Source organism: Phycodurus eques, chromosome 20 (assembly GCF_024500275.1).
Source record: "Phycodurus eques isolate BA_2022a chromosome 20, UOR_Pequ_1.1, whole genome shotgun sequence".
In the NCBI taxonomy this organism is placed as follows: Eukaryota; Metazoa; Chordata; class Actinopteri; order Syngnathiformes; family Syngnathidae; genus Phycodurus; species Phycodurus eques.
In genome coordinates, this window is record NC_084544.1 from 16,113,881 (window position 1) to 16,139,990 (window position 26,110).

The following is a 26,110-nucleotide window of genomic DNA, read 5'->3' on the forward strand; positions in this document are numbered from 1 at the left end:
GATGATTCCATGTCGCGGTCCACTCGAATGTTGAAGCCAGGAAGCCCGATGATTCCATGTCGCGGTCCACTCGAATGTTGAAGCCAGGAAGCATGACTGCGCCATCGGGAACAGCGTCGCAATGCCAGGTCTCCGTGAAGCACATGGCCGTGGACCGTCCGAAGTCTTTACTGGTCTTTAACAGAAGATGAAGCTCGTCCATTTTGTTGGGTAGGGAGCGTACATTCGCGAGGTGGATCGACGGGAACACCAATCTGTGTCCTCTCTTGCGGAGTTTCACCTGAATGCCGGCCGGCTCGCTTCCCTCTGTGGCGCCGCTTCCGTTTCCATGCGCCGAAAACCGCGGACGGCGCTCCGGTGAGTAACTCGGGGAAAAAAACTGAGCGAATATTCGAAGGTTGGTGACAGAAAGTCCGGAGTAGCCTCCTTGATGGTTAGCAGGTCTCCCCTTGTGGAAGTGAGTCGTGTAAGGTCTCCAAAGACGGACGAAAAACACAAAAACAAAGACAATACTAGAGAGCGTGTTACCGAGGCGACCGCACTGGGAGGCGCCATCTTGGTTTGACCCCAAGATACTTGAACTCCTCCACTTGGCACAAGACCTCTTCCTCGACCCGGAGAAAGCATTCCACCCTTTTCCAACTGAGGACCATGGCCTCGGATTTGGAGGTGGTGATTTTCATTTCAGCCGCATCACACTCAACTGTGAATCGCTCCAATGAAAGTTGAAGTACGCGGCTTAATGAAGCCATCAGAACCACATCATCCGCAAAAAACGCAGAGCTGTAATACCTAGGTCACCAAACTGGTCTGCCTCAATGCTTCCGCTGCGCCGGGAAATTCTGTCGATAAAGGTAATGAACAGAATCTTTGACAAAGGGCAGTCTTGGCACAGTCCAACACTCACTGGAAACAAATCCAATTTATTGCAGGCAATGCGGAACAAACTCTGAGTTCTGTTGTACAGGGACCGGACGGCCTGTATTAAGGGGTCTGGTACCACAAACTCTCAGAGTTGGGATCGCTGTTCCTGCTGTTCCTCCCTCTGCGGGGGAGTGTGGTTGCACGCAATGAGAGACACTCTTGCAGTTACAAAGATAAAAGAATGATAGACTATATGACTCATTTAAACAGAGTTTGAAGAATATATGCCAGAGAGTATTGTCATATTGCCTGTTTGTATGTGTTTATACAGCGTTTGTGTACCAGTATTCATTATTTAGAGAGATATACAGTCCCCTGCAAAAGTATCGGAATGGCAAAGTCAATTCCTTTGTTTTTGTTGTATACTGAAGACAATTGGGTTTCAGATCAAATGATGAAGAGGAGACAAAAGTTCAGAATTCATAACTAAATTTTGCACCGGTAGCACTGGTGCAACCAACAAGTGAATCAATTTAACGCTTTCACTGTAATTGATAACAACATTAATCAACATTCAATATAGTTTACCATTTCAACCACTTTTATACTCATATCCTGGTGATGAATATTGTCACCCATCACTCTTCACTTTATCTCATATATACATTTGTTCTTCATATCAATTCATCATAACATTTAGGCCTGGTCTTCAGGAAAGAGTGGTTTATTGGTTGGCTATAGTATATCCGATGATGTGTTGGTCCTCCCCAAACAAACTTCCTCCCCAGCCATAAGTATTCAGACCCTTTGCTGTGACACTCATATATTTAACTCGGGTGCTGTCCATTTCTTCTGATCATCCTTGAGATGGTTCTACACATTCGTTGGAGTCCAGCTGTGCTTGATTATACTGATTGAACTTGATTAGGAAAGCCACATACCTCTCTCTATAAGACCTTACACCTCACAGTGCATGTCAGAGAAAATGAGAATCATGAGGTCAAAGGAACTGCCTGAAGAGCTCAGAGACAGAATTGTGGCAAGGCATGGCTCTGGCCAAGGTTACCAAAAGAATTCTGCTGCACTTAAGGGTCCTGAGAGCACAGTGGCCTCCATTTGGGACGACCAGAACCCTTCCTAGAGCTGGCCGTCCGGCCAAACTGAGCAATCGGGGGAGAAGCGTCTTGGTGAGAGAGGTAAAGAAGAACCCAAAGGTCACTGTGGCTGAGCTCTAGAGATGCAGTCGGAAGATGGGGGAAAGTTCTAGAAAGTCAACCATCACTGCAGCCCTCCACCAGTCAGGGCTTTATGGCAGAGTGGCACGACGGAAGCCTCTCCTCAGTGCAAGACACATGAAAGCCCGGATGAGTTTGCTAAAAAACACCTGAAGGACTCCAAGATGGTGAGAAAGAAGATGCTCTAGTCTGATGAGACCAAGATAGAACTTTTTGGCCTTAATTCTAAGCGGTATGTGTGTAGTAAACCCAACAGTGAAGCATGGCGGTGGCAGGATCATGCTGTGGGGGTGTTTTCAGATGCAGGGACAGGACGACTGGTTGCAATCGAAGGAAAGATGAATTTGCCCAAGTACAGGGATATCCTGGACGTAAACCTTGTCCAGAGTACTCTGGACCTCAGACTGGGCCGAAGATTCACCTTCCAACAAGACAATGACCCTAAGCACACAGCTAAAATAACGAAAGAGTGGCTTCACAACAATTCCGTGACTGTTCTTGAATGGCCCAGCCAGAGCCCTGACTTAAACCCAATTGAGCAGCTCTGGAGAGACCTAAAAATGGCTGTCCACCAACATTCACCATTCAACCTGACAGAACTGGAGAGGATCAGCAAGGAGGAATGGCACAGGATCCCCAAATCCAGGTGTGAAAAACTTGGTGCATCATTCCCAAAAAGGCTCATGGCTGCTTTAGCTCAAAAGGGTGCTTCTCCTAAATACTGAGCAGAGGGTCTGAATACTTATGGCTGTGTGATATTTCAGTTTTTATTTTTTAATAAATCTGCAAACATTTCAACAGTTCATTTTTTTCCTGTCAGTATGGGGTGCTGTGTGTACATTAATGAGGGAAAAAAAATGAACTTAAATTATTTTAGCAAATGGCTGCAATATAACAAAGAGTGAAAAATAAAGGGGGTCTGAATACTTTCCGTACCCACTGTATATATATATATATATATATATATATATATATATATATATATATATATATATATATCGGTCACAAGAGCACAAAACAACCTTTAAAGAAATTAAAGGTGAACTCCAAGGTGTCAGATTACACCATTGGTCGTTTTTCTTTTTTTTTTTTTTTTTTTTTTTTTTTTAATATCCAAAGTGGACTTCATGGCAGACGACCCAGGAGGACACACCACTGTTGAAAGTAAATAATAAAAAAGCCAGACTGGAATTTGCCAAACTGTATGTTAACAAGCCACAAAGCTCCTGGTAAAATGTCCTATGGACAGACGAGACAAAAGTGGAACTTTTTGGCAAGGCACATCAGCTCTGCAAAAATATGAAGCATACCAAGAAAAGAACACTTTATGTTCTGGGGCTGCTTCCTGCATCTGGCACTGAGTGACTGAATCATGTCCTCTGATTTGGCGAATGAAGGACTTTCATGCACTTCCTCCTTTCTCTCCTCCTCATTATGTAATCCATGCATCTGTTCCGTTGACTTTTAGAGACATTGACACGATTGACTTTTAGAGACATTACACACAAACTTTAAAGCAATGTTTTACAGTTACATTGAAGGCGATACATATTGCCCCACCCTACGCAGTGTCAGAAAGCTTAGAATCAGTCGCAGGTCATGGTTCTTGCAACAGGATAATGAGCCAAAACACATCGTAAAACACCCAAGAATGGCTAAGAGCAAAATGTTGACTCTTTTGAAGTGGCCTTCTTATGAGCCCTGATCTAAATCCTATTGAACATCTGGAGGGTGCTGAAACATGCCGTCCCGAAAAAGCACTCTTCAAACTTGAGACAACTGGAACAGTTTGCTTCAGAGTGGGCCAAAATACCCGCTGGGAGGTGCAGAAGTAGAAAAAAGAAACAAAAAAGGTCTCTTTCATCAGTTTTTTTTTAAAAGTAATTGTTGAACTACAATTCAAAAGCAATGTCTGATTTTCAATGGTTGATTTTCATGAAATTTATACTTATTACAACCCCAATTCCAATGAAGTTGGGACGTTGTGTTAAACATAAATACAAACAGAATACAATGATTTGCAAATCATGTTCAACCTATATTTAATTGAATACACTACAAAGACAAGATATTTAATGTTCAAACTGATAAACGTCATTGTTTTTAGCAAATAATCATTACTAACTTAAACTAACTTAACTTGGAATTTTATGGCTGCAACACGTTCCAAAAAAGCTGGGACAGGGTCATGTTTACTACTGTGTTACATCACCTTTTCTTTTAACAACATTCAATAAACGTTTGGGAACTGAGGACACTAATTGTTGAAGCTTTGTAGGTGGAATTTTCCCCATTCTTGCTTGATGTACAGCTTCAGCTGTTCCACAGTCCGGGGTCTCCGTTGTCGTATTTTACGCTTCATAATGCGCCACACATTTTCAATGGGACACAGGTCTGCACTGCAGGCAGGCCAGTCTAGTACCCACACTCTTTTACTACGAAGCCACGCTGTTGTAACACGTGCAGAATGCGGTTTGGCATTGTCTTGCCGAAATAAGCAGGGGCATCCATGAAAAAGACGTTACTTGGATGGCAGCGTATGTTTCTCCAAAATCTGTATGTACCTTTCAGCATTAATGGTGCCTTCACACTTGCCATTGGCACTAACACAGCCCCTTACCATCACATATGCTGGCTTTTGAACTTTGTGTCCATAACAGTCCGGATAGTTCTTTTCCTCTTTGGCCGGAGCACACGACGTCCAAAATTTCCAAAACCAATTTGAAATGTGGACCCGTCGGACCACAGAACACTTTTCCACTTTGCAGCAGTCCATCTTAAATGAGCTCGGCCCAGAGAAGTCGGCGGCGCTTCTGGGTGTTGTTGATAAATGGCTTTTGCTTTGCATGGTAGAGTTTCTAGTTGCACTTACTGGATGTAGCGCCGAACTATATTTAATGAAATTTTCTGAAGTGTTCCCGAGCCATGTGGTGATATCCTTTACACATTGATGTCGTTTTTTGATGCAGTGGGGATCGAAGTTCACGGGCATTCAATGTTGGTTTTCGGCCTTGCCGCTTACATGCAGTGATTTCTCCAAATTCTCTGAAACTTTTGATGATATTATGGACCGTAGATGATGAAATCCCTAAATTCCTTGCAATTGTACGTTGAGGAACATTGTCCTTAAACTGTTGGACTATTTTCTCACGCACTTGTTCACAAAGAGGTGAACCTCGCCCCATCTTTGCTTGTGAAGGACTGAGCAATTCAGGGAAGCTCCTTTTCTACCCAATCATGGCACCCACCTGTTCCCAATGAGCCTGTTCACCTGTGGGATGTTCCAAACAGGTGTTTGATGAGCATTCTTCAACTTTTTTGCCACCTGTCCCAGTTTTTTTGGAACGTGGTGCAGCCATAAAATTCTAAGTTCATGATTATTTGCTAAAAACAATCATGTTTATCAGTTTGAACATGAAATATCTTGTCTTTGTAGTGTATTCAATTAAATATAGGTTAAACATGATGTGCAAATCATTGTATTCTGTTTTTATTTATGTTTAACACAACGTCCCAACTTCATTGGAAGTGGGGTTGTACTTTTTTCAGGTTCGATTTCTGTGATCACTGGATTTTTCTTGTGTTAAACAGATGTATTTGACCATCTGTCTTAAAATGAGAGTGCATCAATATTTAGAAATCTTTCTCAAACTTGTTTAACTTCAGTATCAATGAGCTAAAATTGTAACATTTTGAACAAGAATGAGGAATTCACCTTTTTATACTCAAATTTGAGCCAGCTCACTGCGGCCTCTCTGGGAAATCAGAAATTAATTAAGCAAAACATTTCACAACTGAAACCTTTTTTTTCCTCTTCAGGAGTGCAAGTAATTATCTATATTTTGACATATTAATCTAGGAATGATAATGTGCTTTCCTATTTTTTCAAGGTGTTTTTTTTTAACAGTTAATTTGAAAATGCATGGCTAACAATCGTAATTTTTGCATTTAAAATGTTACCAATAAAGAGCTTCGCAAACTGTTGTTAACCATTATAGAAGGAGAAAGATGTTCACAATTACAAATATATAGAGAGCCTTTCAAGGGACCCAAGGATGTTTGTGTGCTTAACCATAAATATGACGATTGCTTTGGGTGGTGGTCAAAGATATTTGTTTCGCACTTTATCCAATTGAATTGAGGTTTGGAAGGTGACAAATTTCGAAAGAGTACAGTATGCCTGCAGCAAATTAAACTGATTACTTTCTTCAAAAGAAAAATGGTTTGGAAAATGTTTACCTTTTTTATTAAAGGATTGTTATTGATTCATATACTAACTTTAATGTGTTCTTTCATTAGTCATCGGAAAAGGAGCTCAGCACCCCAGAAGTTCAATTCCAAGATTCGTCCCTGATGACTGTGATTCCAGAAGACTGAAAAGATCTGGACACAGCTCCAGTGCAAGCAAAGCTGTGAAAGGGAACAGCACCATCACTTAACATCACTTAAAACACACTGAATAACACTCTGCACGAGAACCAGCTACACCTAGGTAATTAATTGACTTGGTCTTTTGAAGTTAATCGTGTTTGAGAATTTTGTTTTTACTGTCACACTGTTAATTATGACTTTATAAACCTACTGTCATAATCACGGGAAAGTATATTTAATTGAAAAACACTGACGTCACTGAATCTTAAGTATTCTGAATCAGAATCAGAATCATCTTTATTTGCCAAGTATGTCCAAAACACACAAGGAATTTGTTTCCGGTAGTTGGAGCTGCTCTAGTACAACAGACAGTCAATTGATAGAACACTTTGGAGACATAAAGACATTGACAAAAAACAATTGTGCAAAAAGATGCAGAGTCCTCTAGCACATAGAGCAGTTCGAATGACTCATATTGCAATAGACCGGTGGAAACCCTCTTTGATTTTTCCTTTAAAAACATTGGGTATGTTCACTTTAATCCTGTGAAATCTTTAAAAATGATTTGAACTCGAAATGTGGCTTACAAGGGTATTGAAAAACCGCAACAAATATTCTAATTGATATTATCTAGTACTAGTGGTTAGGGTTAAGTGACAATATTTTGGCAACTGAAACACAAGCATTCACATATTCATCAGAATTGTCCATCTATCCATCCATTTTCTACCGCTTACCAGAGGTCGGGTCGCGGGGGCAGTAGCTTTAGCAGGGACGCCCAGACTTCCCTCTCCCCAGCCACTTCATCCATCTCTTCCGGGGGGATCCCGAGGCGTTCCCAGGCCAGCCGAAGGATGTAGTCTCTCCCGCGTGTCCTGGGTCGTCCCCGGGGTCTCCTCCCGGTGGGACGTGCCCGTAACACCTCACCAGGGAGGTGTCCGGGAGGCATCCGAATCAGATGCCCCAATCACCTCATCTGGCTCCTCTCGATGCGGAGGAGCAGCGGCTCAACTCTGAGATCCTCCCGGATGACCGAGCTTCTCACCCTATCTCTAAGGGAGAGCCCGGACACCCTGCGGCGGAAACTCATTTCGGCCGCTTGTATCCGGGATCTCGTTCTTTCGGTCACGACCCACAGCTCGTGACCATAGGTTAGGGTAGGAACGTAGATCGACCGGTAAATCAAGAGCTTCGCCTTTCGGCTTACCTCCTTCTTTACCACAACTGATCGATACAAAGTCCGCATCACTGCACCGATCCACCTGTCGATCTCCCGCTCCATTCTTCCCTCACTTGTGAACAAGACCCCAAGATACTTGAACTCCTCCACTTGGGGCAGGATCTCATCCCCGACCTGGAGAGGGCACGCCTCCCTTTTCTGACTGAGGACCATGGTCTCAGATTTGGAGGTGCTGATTCTCATCCCAGCCGCTTCACATTCAGCTGCGAACTGCTCCAGTGAGAGTTGGAGGTCACGGCTTGATGAAGCCAACAGAACCACATCATCTGCAAAAAGCAGAGATGCAATACTGATGCCACCAAACCGGACCCCCTCTACGCCTCGGCTGCGCCGAGAAATTCTGTCCATAAAAGTTATGAACAGAATCGGTGACAAAGGGCAGCCTTGGCGGAGTCCAACCCTCACCGGAAACGAGTCCGACTTACTGCCAGCTATGCGGACCAAACTCTGACTCCGGTCGACCCCCCGAGGGACACGGTCGAACGCCTTCTGCAAGTCCACAAAACACATGTAGACTGGTTGAGCGAACTCCCATGCACCCTCGAGGACCCTGCCAAGGGTGTAGAGCTGGTCCACTGTTCAATGGCCAGGACGAAAACCACACTGCTCCTCCTGTAGTTGGGACACACCCTCCGGTCCCCTTTCTTAAAAAGGGGAACCACCACCCCAGTCTGCCAATCCAGAGGCACTGTCCCCGATGTCCACGCAATGTTGCAGAGGCGTGTCAACCAGGACAGCCCCACAACATCCAGAGCCTTTAGGAACTCCGGGCGAATATCATCCACCCCTGGGGCCTTGCCACCGAGGACCTTTTTAACTACCTCTGTGACCTCAACCCCAGAGATAGGAGAGCCCGCCTCAGAGAACCCAGACTCCGCTCCCTCATGGGAAGGCGTGTCGGTGGAATTTAGGAGGTCTTCGAAATATTCTCCTCCCCGGCTCACGACGTCCCGAGTTGAGGTCAGCAGCGCCCCAACCCCAATATATAATATACTTCCCCCTCCTTAGACGCCGGATGGTGGACCAGAATTTCCTCGAAGCCGTCCGGAAGCAGTGACTCACATAAGGACAAAACTCCTACTTTGTAGGAAATGAAACGTTATAACCTACCAATTTTAACTCATACATTTGGTAAGTGTTTAGTATTGCAATAAACGTGACCAGAATGCCAATGTTTTAACACACAAGCCACAGTGAGAGTGAAATGAAATAAATGCACAAATCCTAACCTAGACCGACATACAGTATAGCTAAAGCACACACTCACAACAAGTATGGAACAGATTCAAGTCAACAGCAACATTAAGCTTGGTTTTCTACAAGCTGTAGTTAAAAAGAGCACTGCAGTGAATCAGGAAGCAGCAGCAAGCACCGTTATGCTTTTAGCAAGCACCGTTATGCTATGCTTTTGTGCTGCCTACAGTGCCACTGTCAGGCACATTACGCATGTGCACCTCTCTAAAGTATCACAAATCGCCATTGAATTGCATACTGTATACGAAACATTTAAATTTTTCGGAATTATACAGCAACTCATTGGTTGCTACTTTGCAAATTTAGTCTGTTGTGCAGGTTTTTTGTAACATATAATATACTGTATACTTTCTGTAAGTACAAAAAATATTGGCATTTGCCTTCTTCACAGAATTTGCTCATCTCTTATCAAATTTAAAATTCAGAACTTTTCATCCACAAAATTCCTAGTCAATACAGAATAGTAAGTAGGTATAAATGTAATTGAATTCTGGTGTTTTGAAGTCTGACACTGTCTCTGTGCGCTTCAGTGCATTTCCATGTCTAAGTCAGCCCAGATGCCACTGTCCAACATAACGGTGTCAAAGCCCTCAATCTCTCGGGTCCCTAGCAGCATGGAGGGCATCAACCATGAGCTCGAGAAGGTCTTCATCAAAGACAATGGAGAGAAGGAGGAGTTAAAGGTAAGGCTCAGTCTTATCCTTCATTTCTCTATCTGTCTGTTATTTGTCTAGTTAAGTACTACAAGTAGGCTGTTAGTATAGTGTTGCGGTTCTTTCAGAGTGTTGACCCAACATTTCATTTCAAGCTTTCCCTCTGCTTATAGTCTTTGTTTCCCCCAGGAATTAAGTCGTTCTGGAGTGCAGACATGGAGAAGTGTGATTAAATGTGTCATTTGTTCTAATGCATTTTTTTCTTGTAATTACATTTGTGTTATTAATAACACTTTAACAGATTACTATTGAAAGGTAAAGTGGCATTAATACCGTTTTATGATTTATGATCCTAGTAATTCGAAGTAAAGTTTCTCGGGTCGCAGTGAGAAGCTTTGTAGTGAAAATAACTAAGCCCAACTAGTCATGGAAGCAGCGGTACACAGAGAGGAAAATAAAAACGAGCTAAAAAAGACCAGCTGAGAGGTTGGATGATGCTAACGCTAGCGGAAAAGCTAACGAAAAGATTGAGAGCTACACACGCTTAGGGCGAACAACAGATGATCTTTTCATCTTCCTGGCTTATTTTCTCCCATGCAATTCGGATGCTATTCTAATCTAAGAAGTTCAAAGACTGGTGTGGACATTCCTGTCAGAATCATTTATAGGGACTGATTTCATAACCCGGAATGCTAATGCTAGATAAGCTCATGTAAATTTATTCAGATTCAGAGCAAGCACTCGGGAGTGTTCTTCATGATGGTAGCACATTATGTCAAGCTGAGGCCCAGGAGCCAAATCTACCCTGCGATGTAATTACATTTGGCCCGCAAGACCCTATCAAATGTGTCTTAGAGCTGGCCCCACAGTATATACAGGTAGAGCATATGCCGCTAAAACTACAAATCCCAGAATGCTTTGCTAGTGGGGCGTCGAGACCGGCAAGCGCCCCCACCTTTTCTGTTGCATTCATTTGCCAGTATGCAACCAGTCTCCTCGGGCAAATTTACACCTCCCCTTCCCAAAAATGGCCAAACAAAAGATGGAAAAGAGGAACTTCCAAGACGGGTGAGAGGCAGATTATCTGTTCACAAAAGTAAAAGACATGTGCTTGTGCTATACGGCTATAATCAAAGAATAAAATACAGTTAGAATGAATGTTTTTGCACTTTTTCAACTTATTGGCAGGGAGTAGTTTAAAGGTTGGATTTTTATTGGAGGACATTCTTAGTTTTTGGGGGTTGTTTTGTTGGTCTTTGAAGAAAGATTTTCATTAAAAAGAAAGGTGTTGAAAGAGAGACAAAATAATTTATGGTATTTATTTAAAGACTGAACAACAACAAACAAATACCACTGATGTCTTTGATTGCAAATTTGATTTCTGTGTTTATAATATTAAAGTTTACTTATTCCAGATTCAGTGTTTCAGCAAAATTTGAGTTTGTTGTTATGTTATTGTTACATATCAGCAGAGAAGGGAAAACATGCACAATTTTCAATAAATATTGAGTTGAATCTGCGACTTCATCCGAAATTTTAATTTTGGCCCACTGTGAATTTGAGTTTGACACTTTTGTTAATGTGGGAGATTGGAATCAGAATTTACCAGTACTTCTCTATACGTAGGTGTTAGTGATATGCTTGTCATCAGAACATTAGAAACTGTTGTTTTTTATTTACTGTAACACTATAAATGACAAAAATGTAAGATTAATCTTTCTGGACCTTTATTAATTTGCATTATAGAAGCTAATACTGGTAGCGAAGGTTCAGATAATTCCAGGAAGACAATTACCGCTTTGGAGTGGTCTGCCATCAGGTAAAAAAAAGATATCTTACAGTATTGCCAGTGTGCCTACAGCATATTGACGGCATGGCAGGTTTATTTGCTTCCCAAATGTCATACCAGTAAAAACAAAAACGAAAAACTACGAGAGACTGCTTAGTACCGTATGTCTCTCTCTCTTGTACAGTGCAGACGCTTTTTTGCTCACTCTGCTTGCTTCGCCTCTGTTTACATTTTTTCCATGATCAACACCTGGTGGTGTGTTGGCGCCGAGGGTGGGGGAAGATGCTGGTCCGACCTGGCAGGCCCAAACGTATTGTGAGGGTCTGCTGGGAACGGGAACGGAATCCCCTGTCAGGAGTTTCAACTCCCACGTCCCGGGGGAAGCAGGGGACATTAAGTCTGAGTTGACCATCTTCCGCGCCTTCATTGCTGAGACCACCGACCGGAGCTGTGGCCGTAAGGTGGTCGGTGCCTGTCATGGTGGCAACCCCCGAACCCGTAGGTGGACACCGGCGGTGAGGGATGCCGTCAAGCTGAAAAATGAGTCATATTGGGCCTTTTTGGCCTGTGGGACTCCTGAGGCAGCTGATGGGTACCGGCTGACCAAGTAGAAACGTAACTTTGGTGGTCGCTGAGGCAAAAACTGGGTGGAGTTCGGTGAGCCTATCAAAAACAACTTCAAGACAGCTTTGAGGAAATTCTGTTCTACCATCAGGCATCTCAGGAGGGGGAAGCAGTGCACCATCAACACTGTGTATAGTGGGGATGGGGCGCTGCTGACCTCGAGTCGGGATGTTGTGAGTCGGTGGGGAGAATACTTCGAAGACGTCCTCAATTCCACCGACCCGTCTCCCCATGAGGAAGCGGTGTGTGTGATCTCTGAGGCAGTCTCTCCTTTCTCTGGGGTTGAGGTCACAGAGGTAGTTAAAAAGGTCCTCGGTGGCAAGGCCCCAGGGGTGGATGAGATACGCCCGGAGTTCTTAAAGGCACTGGATGTTGTGGGGCTGTCCTGGTTGACACGCCTCTGCAACATCGCTCGGACATCGGGGACAGAGCCTGTGGATTGGCAGACTGGGGAGGTGGGCCCCCTTTTTAAGAAAGGGGACCGGAGGGTGTGTTCCAAATACAGGGGGATCACTCTCCTCAGCCTCCCTGGTAAGGTCTATTCAGGTTTGCTGGAGAGGTGGGTCCGTTGGCACGTCGAATCTCAGATTCAGGAGGAACAGTGTGGTTTTTGTCCTTCCCGTGGAACCGTGGACCAGCTGTACACCCTCGGCAGGGTCCTCGAGGGTGCATGGGTTCACCCAACCAGTCAATGTGTTTTGTGGACTTGGATAAGGCGTTCGACAGTGTCCCTTGGGGAGTCCTGTCGGGGTGGCTTCGGGAGTATGGGGTACTGAACCCCCTGATACGGGATGTTCGGTCCCTGTATGACCAGTGTCAGAGTTGGGTCTGCATTGCTGATAGTAAGTCAGATTTGTTTCCGGTGAGGGTTGGACCCCAGTTTGTTGGCCTCAGTATTGCTTCCCTGCTTTTTGCAGATGATGTGGTTCTGTTGGCTTCATCAAGCCGTGATTCCAACTCTCACTGGAGCGGTTCGCAGCCATGTGGGAAGCGGCTGGGATGAAAATCGGCACCTCCAAATCTGAGACCATGGTCCTCAGTCCGAAAAGGGCGGAGTGCCCTCTCTAGGTCGGAGATGAGGTCCTGACCCAAATGGACGAGTTCAAGTATCTTGGGGTCATGTTCACGAGTGAGGGAAAAATGGAACGGGGGATCGACAGGCGGATCGGTGCAGTGTCTGCAGTGATGTGGACTTTGTACCGGTGTTGTGGCGAAGAAGGAGCTTAGCTGAAAGGTGAAGCTCTCAATTTACCTGACAAACTACGTTTCTCTCCTCACCTATGGTCAGGAGCTGTGGGTCGTGACCCAAAGAACAAGAGCCCTGATACAAGCGGACGAAATTAGGATCCTCCGCAGGGTGTCCGGGCACCCCGCGGTCATCCAGGAGGGGCTCAAAGTCGAGCCGCTGCTCCTCCACATCGAGAGGAGCTAGATGAGGTGGCTGGAGAGAGGGAAGTCTGGGCTTCCTTGCTAAAGCTACCGCCCCCACGACCCGACCTCGGATAAGTGGAAGAAAATGGATGGATGGATGTAAAGGTTATCGTACATTTTAGGTTCATCCTGAAATCTCACCAGAAAGCTGAGATCCCCTAACTTTTTCTGAGTAGTGGAGTATCATCAGTGGATCACTGCCAGCCGTCACTGGGTTTGTTGTTGCTGCCCCTAGCTTGCATCCTTTCTGTTGAAACCAATTATCAACCAGCCTAACATATGAAACAAGTGATGCTGTGTATTTTTTCTTCCCCTCGCTGAAATATATATTTTTTTTCAATTGAGTTGTACATGTGAAGGGTCACATTAATGGTGGAAATTTTTTTTGAAATGATTATTTTTTTTCCAAATATTTTGATATCACAAGAACTTGGCATTTGAACAGGTGTGTAGAATTTATATTAATTTGGTAGGTAGGTAGGTAAGTAGTACATCGATAGGTAGGTAGGTACACATACAAGAGTAGCATTGAGGAGGAATTTTACTTTTAGAAATGTATTTCTTATCCAAAGAAAAAAAAAAAAATCACTTGATTTAACAAATATTTGTGTCTCTGCTGTCCTTCACATGAAATGCAGTCCCTAGAGGTTCCTGATGGCCGCCGGGCACCTTTTCCTCCCCAGCAGCGCAGCAGCAGCTCCAGGGGCACTGACATCCAAATTCCCTCAGCTCCCGGGCGGTCCAGCAGTTGCTCCAGCCTGTCACCGTGCCCCTCACCCGCCTGTCCATCAGGATCACATGACAGCAGTCCTTATTCCACAGAGGATTTACTCGATGATCCTGATAAAGGTTGAAAACATGACTTTCATGACTCAGACAGCATGCTGTTGTGTGCGTCAATTTGTCTGTTACATGTTTGGTCTGCCTGCCTAGATTCTCGATGACTGTCTTTATAATACCTTTTATTTTGTTTTAAACTCGTTTGAATTTTTAGAAAAAGTTGAAAATGCATTTATGTATAGTATGTGTTAATTCTAATTAAATAATGTATGTATACCATTCACTCAATGGATTATTATATAAATATTTCGTCGAGTCCATCGTAGGCCGCTGGATCTCGTCGGGAGTTGTTGCTCCGCAAGGACGTAAACGGTCGCAAGCATTGTAGTTACCAACTCAAAGTTGGTAACTACAATGATGATCGTAATTTTAGCAAGTGCTGATGATCATATGCTAATTAACTGTGGATATTAACCATTTTTGGTGTCGTCGGTGAAAAATCTTGAGCTAAGAATGCATGACTGTCACGAGCCAGTGCAACAGCAGATGCTGTTTTTTTTATATCCGACCTAGCAGTGTGATGTCCTTTTTTCCAATATCGCCCCAATAATTATCAGGTAGTCAGCATCGTAGGAGAATAGCCACCATTTGTGCTATTTCTCCCACTTAAAAAGATGAGAGAGGCCTGTAAGTAAATTAAGGTGTAAAGTAAGTATTTGGTCACCTACAAACAACAAAGATTTCTGGCTCACACAGACCTCTAACTTCTTCTGTCCAGGCTCCTCTGTCCTCCACTCGTTACCTGTGTTAATGGCACCTGTTTGAATTCGTTATCAGTAGAAAAGACAGCCGTCTACAACCTCAAACAGTCACACTCCAAACTCCACTATGGCCAAGACCAAAGAGCTATCAAAGGACACCAGAAACAAAATTGTAGACCTGCACCAGGCTGGGAAGACTGAATCTGCAATAGGTAAGCAGCTTGGTGTGAAGAAATCAACTGTGGGAGCAATTATTAGAAAATGGAAGACATACAAGACCACTGATAATCTCCCTCTACGCAAGATCTCACTCCTGCAGTGCTAGACGTGTCTCCCTGTTAAGCCAGTACATCTCCAGGCCTGTCTGAAGTTTGCTAGACAGCATTTGGATGAACCAGAAGAGGACTGGGAGAATGTCATATGGTCAGATGAAACCAAAATATAACGTTTTAGTAAAAACTCAACTTGTTGTGTTTGGAGGAGAAAGAATGCCGAGTTGCCATCCAAAGAAAACAATACCTACTGTGAAGCGTGGGGGTGGAAACATCATGCTTTGGGGCTGTTTTTCGGCAAAGGGACCAGGACGACGGATCCGTGTAAAGGACAGAATGAATGGGGCCATGTATTGTGAAATCTTGAGTGAAAACCTCCTTCCATCAACAAGGGCATTGAAGATGAAACGTGGCTGGGTCTTTCAGCATGACAATGATCCCAAACACACTGCACGGGCAACGAAGGAGTGGCTTTGTAAGAAGCATTTCTAGGTCCTGGAGTGGCCTAGCCAGTCTCCAGATCTCAAGCCCATAGAAAATCTTTGGAGGGAGTTGAAAGTCTATGTTGCCCAGCGACAGCCCCAAAAGGAGATCTGCATGGAGGAATGGGCCAAAATACCAGCAACTGTGTGTGAAAACCTTGTGAAGACATTTGACCTCTTGTCATTGCCTACAAAGGGTATATAACGAAGTATTGAGATGAACTTTTGTTATTCACCAAATACTTATTTTCCACCATAGTTTGCTCATAAATTCTTTAAAAATCAGACAATGTGATTTTCTGGATTTGTTTTTCAATTTATTTATTTATTTCACTCATGTTGTCTCTCATAGGTGAAGTATACCTATGATGAAAATTACAGGCTCTCATCTTTTTAAGTGGGAGAACTGGCACAATTGGTAGCCGACTAAATACTTTTTTGCCTCACTGTATGTGTACACACACACACACACACACACACACCACAAACTGATGACCCAACAACATTTCAGACTCAGCTTACAAAATTACCCTTAAAAAGGTTTCAGAAAAAAATACACCGGAATTGTGCAAGTACATGCACGTGTGGTAAAGACTCATCACTTTCACTGACAACACAGGCTAAAATTAGCTTGTACACATAGCTTGATTTAGAACTGAAACAGCCTTCCTTGATACCAATTTTTACTTTACCATTTAGACAGGGCTTTGGCGGCATCGTAGGGCGTTTTTCAGAAAGAGCACGAAAACTGTGAGGGGGATAGGTTCCACAGAAAAAATATTTTTATTATATTTGAAGAGGTAAAATCGTGATTAGCGAACCGCAAATAGGCAGGGATTCGACATCGTACACAACATTTGATTAAAATCAAGAGCTCGGCTATTTGAATTGGCATGTAATGTGTTTTCATAGTCCAGATAGTCTGTCTAAATGTGTCTTTATATTTACAGACAGTGAGAGTAGCTCGCCATTACCCAAATTTGCCTCCTCACCCAAACCCAACAACAGCTACATGTTCAAGCGAGAGCCGCCCGAAGGTTGTGAGAAGATTAAAGCCTTTGAGGAGATTAGGTAAACTGATCTAATTGGTTGAATCTCAACTCTGCATATGTTCCCCAGTGACACTGCACTCCCTGTATTTCAGCTCCAGACAGTCCACATCAGCATCAGTTCCTCTTTTCTCCTGTCCCGACAAAAACAAGGTTAACTTCATTCCAACTGGCTCTGCATTCTGCCCTGTTAAACTCCCAGGGTCCTTACACCTCATGTCCGCCGTACAGTCCGAAGAGAATGAGGACGAGACGGAGCTTCAGGGGGTGACAACATTCCATGGGGTCCCTGCTCAAGCCTCTACAAGCAGCGCCACAGATGATCCTCCAGAGGAGCCAAGCTTACCCCCAGAGGCTCCAAATAACCAGACTGACAGTCCAGCCATCAGCTAGACCTGAGCAGAGCTGGTCTCTAGCTCTAGGTTTTACCTTTGTGAAGTATGACCAGTGACTCTCCCAAAACACCTTCTGCTCTGCCAAGAGAGCATCGGTATCTCTGTGCTGACCCCTCCAACTCATGTTCTCTTTCTGCATGTACAAACTGTCTCCAGCACCAATAACCACTTTCACCACCAAGACTGCCACATCAATGTTCTGCCCTGTATTATTCCCTTACTTCTGGCAAGGAAAATAATAGTCTATCATGTGCAAGGAATTATAGGGAAGGTTGGAGCACCATGGAAGGGAGATGCATTTTAAGCTGGTAGTATATTTGTTCTTAAATTATGTATTGTATTGTTTCAAACATTTGCACAATGAATAAGCTCTCTATATAGATGCATGTGTATGTGAGTGTAAATATATACAACCTCAATTCCAGTGAAGTTGGGACGTTGTGTTAAACATAAATAAAAACAGAACACAATGATTTGCAAATCGTGTTCAACCTATATTTAATTGAATACACTACGGAGACAAGATATTTATTGTTCAAACTGATCAACTTTATTGTTTTCAGCAAATAATCATTAACTTAGAATGTTATGGCTGCAACACGTTCCATAAAAGCTGGGACAGGGTCATGTTTAACACTGTGTTACATCACCTTTTCTTTGAACAACATTCAATAAACGTTTGTTGAAGCTTTGTAGGTGGAATTATTTCCCATTCTTGCTTGATGTGCAGCTTCAGCTGTTCAACAGTCCCGGGTCTCAGTTGTCATATTTACGCTATATTACGCTGAAATAAGCAGGGGCGTCCATGAAAAAGGACGTTGCTTGGATGGCAGCATATGTTTCTCCAAAACCTGTATGTAGCTTTCAGCATTAATGGTGCCTTCACAAATGTGTAATTTACCCATTCCAATGGCACTAAAACAGCCCCATACCACCACAGATGCTGGCTTTTGAACTTGGCGTCCATAACAGTCGGGATGGTTCTTTTCCTCTTTGACCCGGAGGACACGACGTCCGCAATTTCCAAAACAATTTGAAATGTGGACTCGTCGGACCACAGAACACTTTTCCACTTTGCATCAGTCCATCCTAGATGAGCTCGGGCCCAGAGAAGCCGGCGGCGTTTCTGGGTGTTGTTGATAAATGGCTTTAGGTTTGCATAGTAGAGTTTCAAGTTGCACTTACGGATGTAGCGCCGAATTGTATTTACTGACATTTGTTTTCTGAAGTGTTCCTGAACCCATGTGGTGATATCCTTTACACATTCATGGCACCCACCTGTGCCCAATTAGCCTGTTCACCTGTGGGATGTTCCAAACAGGTGTTTGATGAGCATTCCTTTCTCAGTCTTTTTTTGCCACCTGCCCCAGCTTTTTTGGAACGTGTTGCAGCCATCAAATTCTAAGTTCATGATTATTTGCTAAAAACAATAAAGTGTATCAGTTTAAACATTAAATATATTGTCTTTGTAGTGTAGTGAATTAAATATAGGTTGAACATGATTTGTCAATCATTGTATTCTGTTTTTATTTATGTTCAACACAACGTCCCAACTTCATTGGAATTGAGGTTGTGTGTGTGTATATATATATATATATATATATATATATATATATATATGACGTGTGTCAGAAATCTTCCAGGATTGGTAAATATAATATATATTTGATATCCAAACTAAAAGTTTCCCCCCGTTGAAGTAAGTCTTTAAACCCTTCGCTGCCATTTTACGCATTCCTGGAAGGATTCCTCCATGGTTCCTACGCAGCTCCGTCATCACAGCTATCTTGATGTCGTCCATGTCTTCAAAACGGGCTCCATTGACGACCCCCTTGGGCTTAAGAAAGAGATGGGAGGCGGGGGGCGGGGCGGGGGGGGGGGGGGGGGGGAAGAAACTCACACCCAGCTGCCACAACCCTTGCCTCTTCTCGCACACTGAACAACGCAAACGCCATAGCCCACAGGAGCTCTTTTTTTGTGTTTGCTGGTTGATCTTGTGGCCCACATTGAAAGGGGAAACTTGTAGTTTGGGGGTTAGGGTTGTGTGTGTTCTGTATGTACAGTGGGTACAGAAAGTTTTCAGACCCCCTGTAATTTTTCACTCTTTGTTATATTACAACCATTTGTTAAAATCATTTAAGTTCATTTTGTTCCTCATTAATGTACACACAGCACCCCATATTGACAGAAAAAAATGGAATTGTTGACATTTTTGCTGATTTATTAAAAAAAGAAATACCTAAATATCACACAGCCACAAGTATTCAGACCCTTTGCTGTGACACTCCTATATTTAACTCGGGTGCTGTCCATTTCTTCTGATCATCCTTGAGATGGTGCTCCACCTTCATTGGAGTCCAGCTGTGTTGGATGATACTGAATGGACTTGATTAGGAAAGCCACACACCTGTCTATATAAGACCTTCCAGTTCACAATGCATGTCAGAGCAAATGAGAATCATGAGGTCAAAGGAACTGCCTGAAGAAAAACCTTCTCCAGAGTACTCAGGACCTCCGGGTTGGCCGAAGGTTCACCTTCCAACAAGACAATGACCCGAAGCACACGTCGAAAATAACAAAGGAGTGGCTTCAGAACAACTCCGTGACTGTTCTTGAATGGCCCAGCCAGAGCACTGACTTAAACCCAATTGAGCATCTCTGGAAAAACCTGCAAATGGCTCCCCACCAACGTTCACCATCCAACCTGACAGAACAGGAGAGGATCTGCAAGGAGGAATGGCAGAGGATCCAAATCCAGGTATCAAAAACCTGTCGCATCATTCCCAAAAAGACTCCTGGCTGTTTTAGCTCAAAAGGGTCCTACTAAATACTGAGCAGAGGGTCTGAATACTTATGTCTGTGTGATATTTCATCCATCCATCCATTTTCTTTACCGCTTATCCTCACTAGGGTCTCGGGCCGCTGGAGCCTATCCCAGCTATCTTCGGGCGGGAGGCTGGGTCCTCCCTGTGTGATATTTCAGTTTTTCTTTTTTTAATAAATCTGCAAAAATTGCATTTTTTTTTCCTGTCAATATGGGGCGCTGTGTGTACATTAATGTGGGAAAAAAAATGAACTTAAATGATTTTAGCAAATGGCTGCAATATAAAAAAGGGTGAAAAACGTATGGGGCTCTGAATACTTCCCGTACCCACTGCATGTATGCATCAGGGGCGAGCGGTACATTTGGGACCCGGGCCCTCAGCGGACATTTAAGTGACCCAATTCAGCCCTTAATACCACCACTATCACGTCACAATTTGACAAACTATACCAAAATGCAATATTACGTGGCATTTTATTTGATTATTTATCATTATTTATTTGGGTGCAAACTTGGCAGTTGCTACACGGCATCTTTCACTATTTAATGTCGAATGAAACTAGTAACACAGGTGCTGGTTATTGTTAACACGGCACTTGTACACGTCTGCTTCTGTGTCACGACTCACCTGGCGGGGTACACCCTGAATTGGTCGCCAGCCAATCCCAGGGCACATATAAACGACCACACCTATGAGCAATTTAAAGTCTTCAATCAACCTACCATGCATGTTTTTGCAATGTGGGAGAAAACCGCAGTACCCGTGGAAAACCCACGCAGATAATACTAGTGAGGGGCAAATGACAGCGAGGCTTTGGAGCTTGTGACACTCTTCCTGAAGCGGCGCGATTCGAAACGCTGTGTCATGAAACAGTGCCAGTGTTTCAGTCGTGCTCTTTGGAGGTTGCTATGACTTCAGTTGTCCGCCAGGTGGCACCGTCACTGAAGCCTTGGAGCGTTGAATCTTTTTCAGCACCAGAGTTAGGAAAGCCTCAGTGCTTCATGAGGCTTGACTTGCCCGCCACTAAATAATTCACAAATGAAGATGAGGAAACAAACAAACAAAAAATGCTAAAGACACCAACGTTTCATAGGTGAACTCTTTATCGGGCACTTGTGGAAGGGAAGTCACACAAATTTTGAATTTGCGTGACTTCTCTTTTAATTGTTTTCCCCTTGAATGCAATTCCTCTCCGTGTATATGTTTAGTTGTGTGGGTGTGTTTTTTTTTTTTTTTTAAATATAAAAAGAAGTACACTTTACAAAGCAAATCTTTTTATGGTGACAATAAAAGGCATTCTGTTCTGTTGTATTGTTGTAAACGATGTAAAGACAACATTTAAGCAGCAAACACAGCACAAACACAAATGCAAAATGAATGCAAGTTTAAAGCACTTAAAGGCGAAAGAGAGGAGATCAGACAGCCGCCGACGCAAAGCGGCTGCTGAGGAGAGAATTGAGGAAAAGTGGCGGATTTGACTTGCCCCAAATATTGATTGATTTCACAATCAATATTATATTTGTCTCATAACATGACAAAAACATAAAAACTTGAAATAAAGTACAATGGGTACGGAAAGTATTCAGACCCCCTTCATGGTTTCACTCTTTGTTATATTGCAGCCATTTGCTAAAATGATTTAAATACATTTTTTCCCTCATTAATGTACAACCCCGATTCCAATGAAGTTGGGACGTTGTGTTCAACATAAATAAAAACAGAATACAATGATTTGCAAATCATGTTTAACCTATATTTAATTGAATACACTACAAAGACAAAATATTTAATGTTCAAACTGATAAACTTTATTATTTTTAGCAAATAATCATGAACTTAGAATTTTATGGCTGCAACACGTTCCAAAAAAGCTGGGACAAGGTCATGTTTACCACTGTGTTTACCAACTTTTCTTTTAACAACATTCAATAAACGTTCGGGAACTGAGGGCACTAATTGTTCAAGCTTTGTCGGTAGAATTCTTTCCCATTGTTGCTCGATGTACAGCTTCAGCTGTTCCACAGTCCGGGGTCTCCGTTGTCGTATTTTACGTTTCATAACGCGCCACACGTTTTCAATGGGAGACAGGTCCGGACTGCAGGCAGGCCAGTCGAGTACCCGCACTCTTTTACTACGAAGCCACGCTGTTGTAACACATGCAGAATGTGGTTTGGCATTGTCTTGCTGAAATAACCAATGGCGTCCATGAAAAAGACGTTGCTTGGATGGCAGCATATGTTTCTCCAAAACCTGTATGTACCTTTCAGCATTAATGGTGCCTTCACAAATGTGTAAGTTACCCATGCCATTGGCACTAACACAGCCCCGTAACCATCACAGATGCTGGCTTTTGAACTTGGCATCAATAACAGTCCAGATGGCCCGGAGGACACGACGTCCACAATTTCCAAAAACAATTTGAAATGTGGACTCGTTGGACCACAGAACACTTTACCACTTTGCGTCGGTCCATCTTAGAAGGTCACGGGCATTCCATGTCGGTTTTCAGCACTGCTGCTTATCCTTTACTGAGTAAAAACAAAACAACAAGCAACGGCGTCGGTCGGCCTATCCTCACAATGTCCACTTTTTATTGACAAAATACACGATGCCCCAGAATTTTCACTCATGCCAAAGGCTGAATGCAAGAGTCGCCTTTGCAGCGTCTTGCTCCACATGTACAGCAATGTAACTACACATCTTCACGTTCTCAATTCGTAGTCTTCTTGTCGATTATGGCTAACGTCGTTCGAGAAACCGGGATGACAGTAACTTCATCAAAATGCGACTTCCATATTTATGTTTAGATAACAGCGGTGGGATCTTCAGAGGAGAAAGTAGGTAGCTTCTCTCATCTGGGCTCGAGAAAAATTGTCAATTTTCTGTCATGAATTGTATGACTTTTTTTTTTTTTAGCCAAGAAAAGGAAAGGGCCCCATTTGCCAGGAGGAATACCCGACTGAGGATTTCGTACAACATGCTCGTCTTTGCGGGGGCTGGGAGAATCATTTGGAAAGGTCTGGGATCAGTTTAGTGCAGCTATTAATCAGAGAGCAACTGTACCGGTGTGTGATATATATGTGTGTATATATATATATATATATTTGGAACTTCTCTGTCATGGCAACTATTTCGTTCCTATTAATGGGGGATTTTATCTTTCCGCAGTCCTGCTTCCTGTCTGGCTTTGCAGCCCTGTTGGGTTGCACAAGCTGCAAAAGTGAGGAAATGTCATGGTACTTAGATGGTTTTCTGCTTTCGACCCGGGAGTAGAGAGCATCTAAATCACCAGGAGATGCTTTCTGGAAACGGCACACTTGGCACAAATTGGACAGATGAAGGAGCTTTCCCAATTCACGAGGTTACCCTGGCTGAGGCCATGTTCAAACACGGCCATCCACTTAAGATTTGGTTGTTTTGATTCTCTCTCGTGCAGTGTGATAGCTGTTCTGTTGTCCTTTTGTTCTCGCGTGTATGTGTGTGTGTGTGTGTGTGTGTGTGTGCGCGCGCGCGTTTCTGTGTTTTTCTTTTGGGCAAAATAATTCCTACCTGAAATATCTAATGCATCCTAATTAAGAGTGCGGAGGATGAACCTCCTGGAACGTGGACTAAGGCTGCGGTAAGGCCAGAAGAACAAGCTCCCCGGTCCGCTGCCTGAAAGCTTTCGATTCTGGGATCGACACTGGTGCTTTGCCAAAAGAATTTTTTTTTTGACAGGTTAGGTTCTTTATCTTTTTCCTGGCTGATGTTATCTGATTAACATGAATGCTGTATGTTTTGTTCCATAATTTCACCAGAGATGATTACTCGGCTGTTTAATGGAGAGGATGGCCAGCGGAAAATGCCCAAATACTCCTTAAATGACCTTGACAAGGGTTTGTTCAAGTGAGTTGCAGAAATGAATTGAATTTTCAGTTGCGTGACTCGGCATCCACACCCTTACTCGTACTGTTGGAATATTTATTCGTAAAGATGCATTGTCCGTTTTTTTTTTTTTTTTGGTCATTCCATAGTTCTAGAACTGCAGGGGAAATATTCGCTGTAAGCCTTGCGCAGGCAGGCCCAGCGCCAAACTTCTTACAAGAATGGCGCTACAATTTCCTTCCGACTGGGAACCGAGAAAACATTGCCAAAGATGATGTTCCCGACCTGGAGTTCTCATCGTTGATCAAGATGGGAGGTTGCAAAACAAATTAGATCTTCGGAATGACAGTCTCATTGGATATTGTTGATTAATTTGCTTCGGTACTGCAGACGGTTCACTTGAAGATCATTTTCAAAAAAGAAGAATCTCGTGGACTTTGACCCGGTGACCTGGGATGCAGCCAACGCTAATTCTATTCATCTATTAGTCTGTCGATTATTTTTTTCCGATGAATCCAGGAATCGTATTTTTAAAAAACTGTTTTAATTTCCATCAGTTCATTCAAAAGAAAATTCCAAATGGCATTGAAGAGAATGCACACACAAATTGACTATGATTTAGTTACGTTGTAGAGGTTAAGGAATATAAAATGGTTGTACTCTGTTTTATTGCCTGTGTTTTGTGTCATTTCTGTACTAGAAATATGCTATACCCATTTAGTGTGTTCAATAACTGTCTCATGTGTGTACATATATATATTGGTGCATATTTTGTCCAGTAGGGGGCATCTCATTATTGTTAGTGGGGGAAGAAAAAAGGCTCAGTTCGACTCGTAGAGCTGTGGAGAAACCGTGTTATCATATTTGATATTTTTTTTGTCAGCAATTGAAAAGCTGTGTTTTTTTTTTTTTTTTTTGTGCATCTGAAAAAAATAGACCCTGATCAGGTCTTGGTTGATTTAGGACGTTGAAAGTCGAGGCAGAAACGCATTCAAATCTATTGCCGTGAAATTCAGTCATTCCGAATTGTCAACTTCAAATAATGATCTCAATGTTGTCAGATATACTTGAAAAATAAAGTACATGTGGGAACCTTGTACCTGACATCTGTTTTTCGATTTGCATTTGAAGAGCAATTGTGTCGCACTCCGCTTCAAGGCGAAGCGTCACGCTCACGCAACTTCAACTTGAAGGCCTCAAGCTGTGATGGAAAGGAACAGAGAGCTTTGCCGTGGCTGCCGACACTGAAAAGGTGAGCACTTTTTACACGCTTCTGAAATAATTTGACTCAAGTTACATTTAATTATATATTATTAAATTCCTCTGTGTGAAGAAAGTGGATCATCTCAACCGTTGATATTGATGCACTCAATGTCCCTCGAGTGACGTAGCGGTTAACTAGACAGTCACAGACACACTGTCAAGGTCAGCGTGTTCTTTGTTCATGCGTGTTTGGGGCGGATGCCGCATCACAAAATTTGGTATCCACTTGTAAGCGCATGCACACAAACGGTCACGTGAATGCAGTGTTAATGTTCAAACTGTTCCTAATGTTGCAGTGGGTTGGAGTACAATTTAGGAATTATACCTGTCAGCAGTAAAGCCTGCCTCATTTTAGTTGAACACTTGGGTCTACGACCCTACTTCATTTAAATATTGATCATTTTGGTGGCGCCTCGAGAGTGCAAAGTATTTTTAGAGGCAGGACTTCTCTGTCCCTTCTATATCTGGTCCGGCCACAGGTGTTTGGAGAATTCCGACGTACCGCAGCTGTTCCGGAGAAACGTTTCCTTCAGTTCCAACTCCTCATAAAGCACTTCGGATCAGACCACCCATGTTTGTGGACGCCATATACATTTTCAGATGTGATTGGCAAAGAATAAAAATATGGGTGAGCATGTCAGAGTAAGCAGAACATTGAAACACTCACCTGATTAATTTATGGTTGGTGTCTACATGAACCAAGGACAATGGTGCAGGAACACTAGGTTCTGCGAGCTCCAAATCCAAGTTGTACCATCCTTGCCAAAACTCCTGCTCCATCCACCCGCTGCACCCTATGCCACTAAATACGGTAGCCTCCGGCTAACAGCTCACCTTTTACCAGTCTATACCCAGCATGGAGCATTCTTGTTTTTATGAACCTGACAACACGATCAAGTTCATCGTCAGATATTTGTGAATAGAATCCACGAACAGAAAGCCCATGTTCTTTCATACG

The 26,110-nt window shown here is 43.2% G+C and overlaps 1 protein-coding gene across 5 annotated transcripts in view; it reads left to right on the plus strand.

Moving 5' to 3' along the window:
• Positions 1-19,063, plus strand: part of glcci1a (glucocorticoid induced 1a) — a 31,687-nt gene extending 12,624 nt beyond the window's left edge. For all 5 annotated transcript variants that reach the window (XM_061665233.1, XM_061665230.1, XM_061665232.1 and 2 more), the window contains 5 exons: positions 6,399-6,591; positions 9,495-9,647; positions 14,100-14,310; positions 16,707-16,827; positions 16,901-19,063. In XM_061665233.1, coding sequence (XP_061521217.1) covers positions 9,504-9,647; positions 14,100-14,310; positions 16,707-16,827; positions 16,901-17,198 — 774 coding nt within the window. In that variant the 5' untranslated portion in view covers positions 6,399-6,591; positions 9,495-9,503 and the 3' untranslated portion in view covers positions 17,199-19,063. The remainder of the gene's footprint in view (positions 1-6,398; positions 6,592-9,494; positions 9,648-14,099; positions 14,311-16,706; positions 16,828-16,900) is intronic.
• Positions 19,064-26,110: the final 7,047 nt, after the last annotated feature.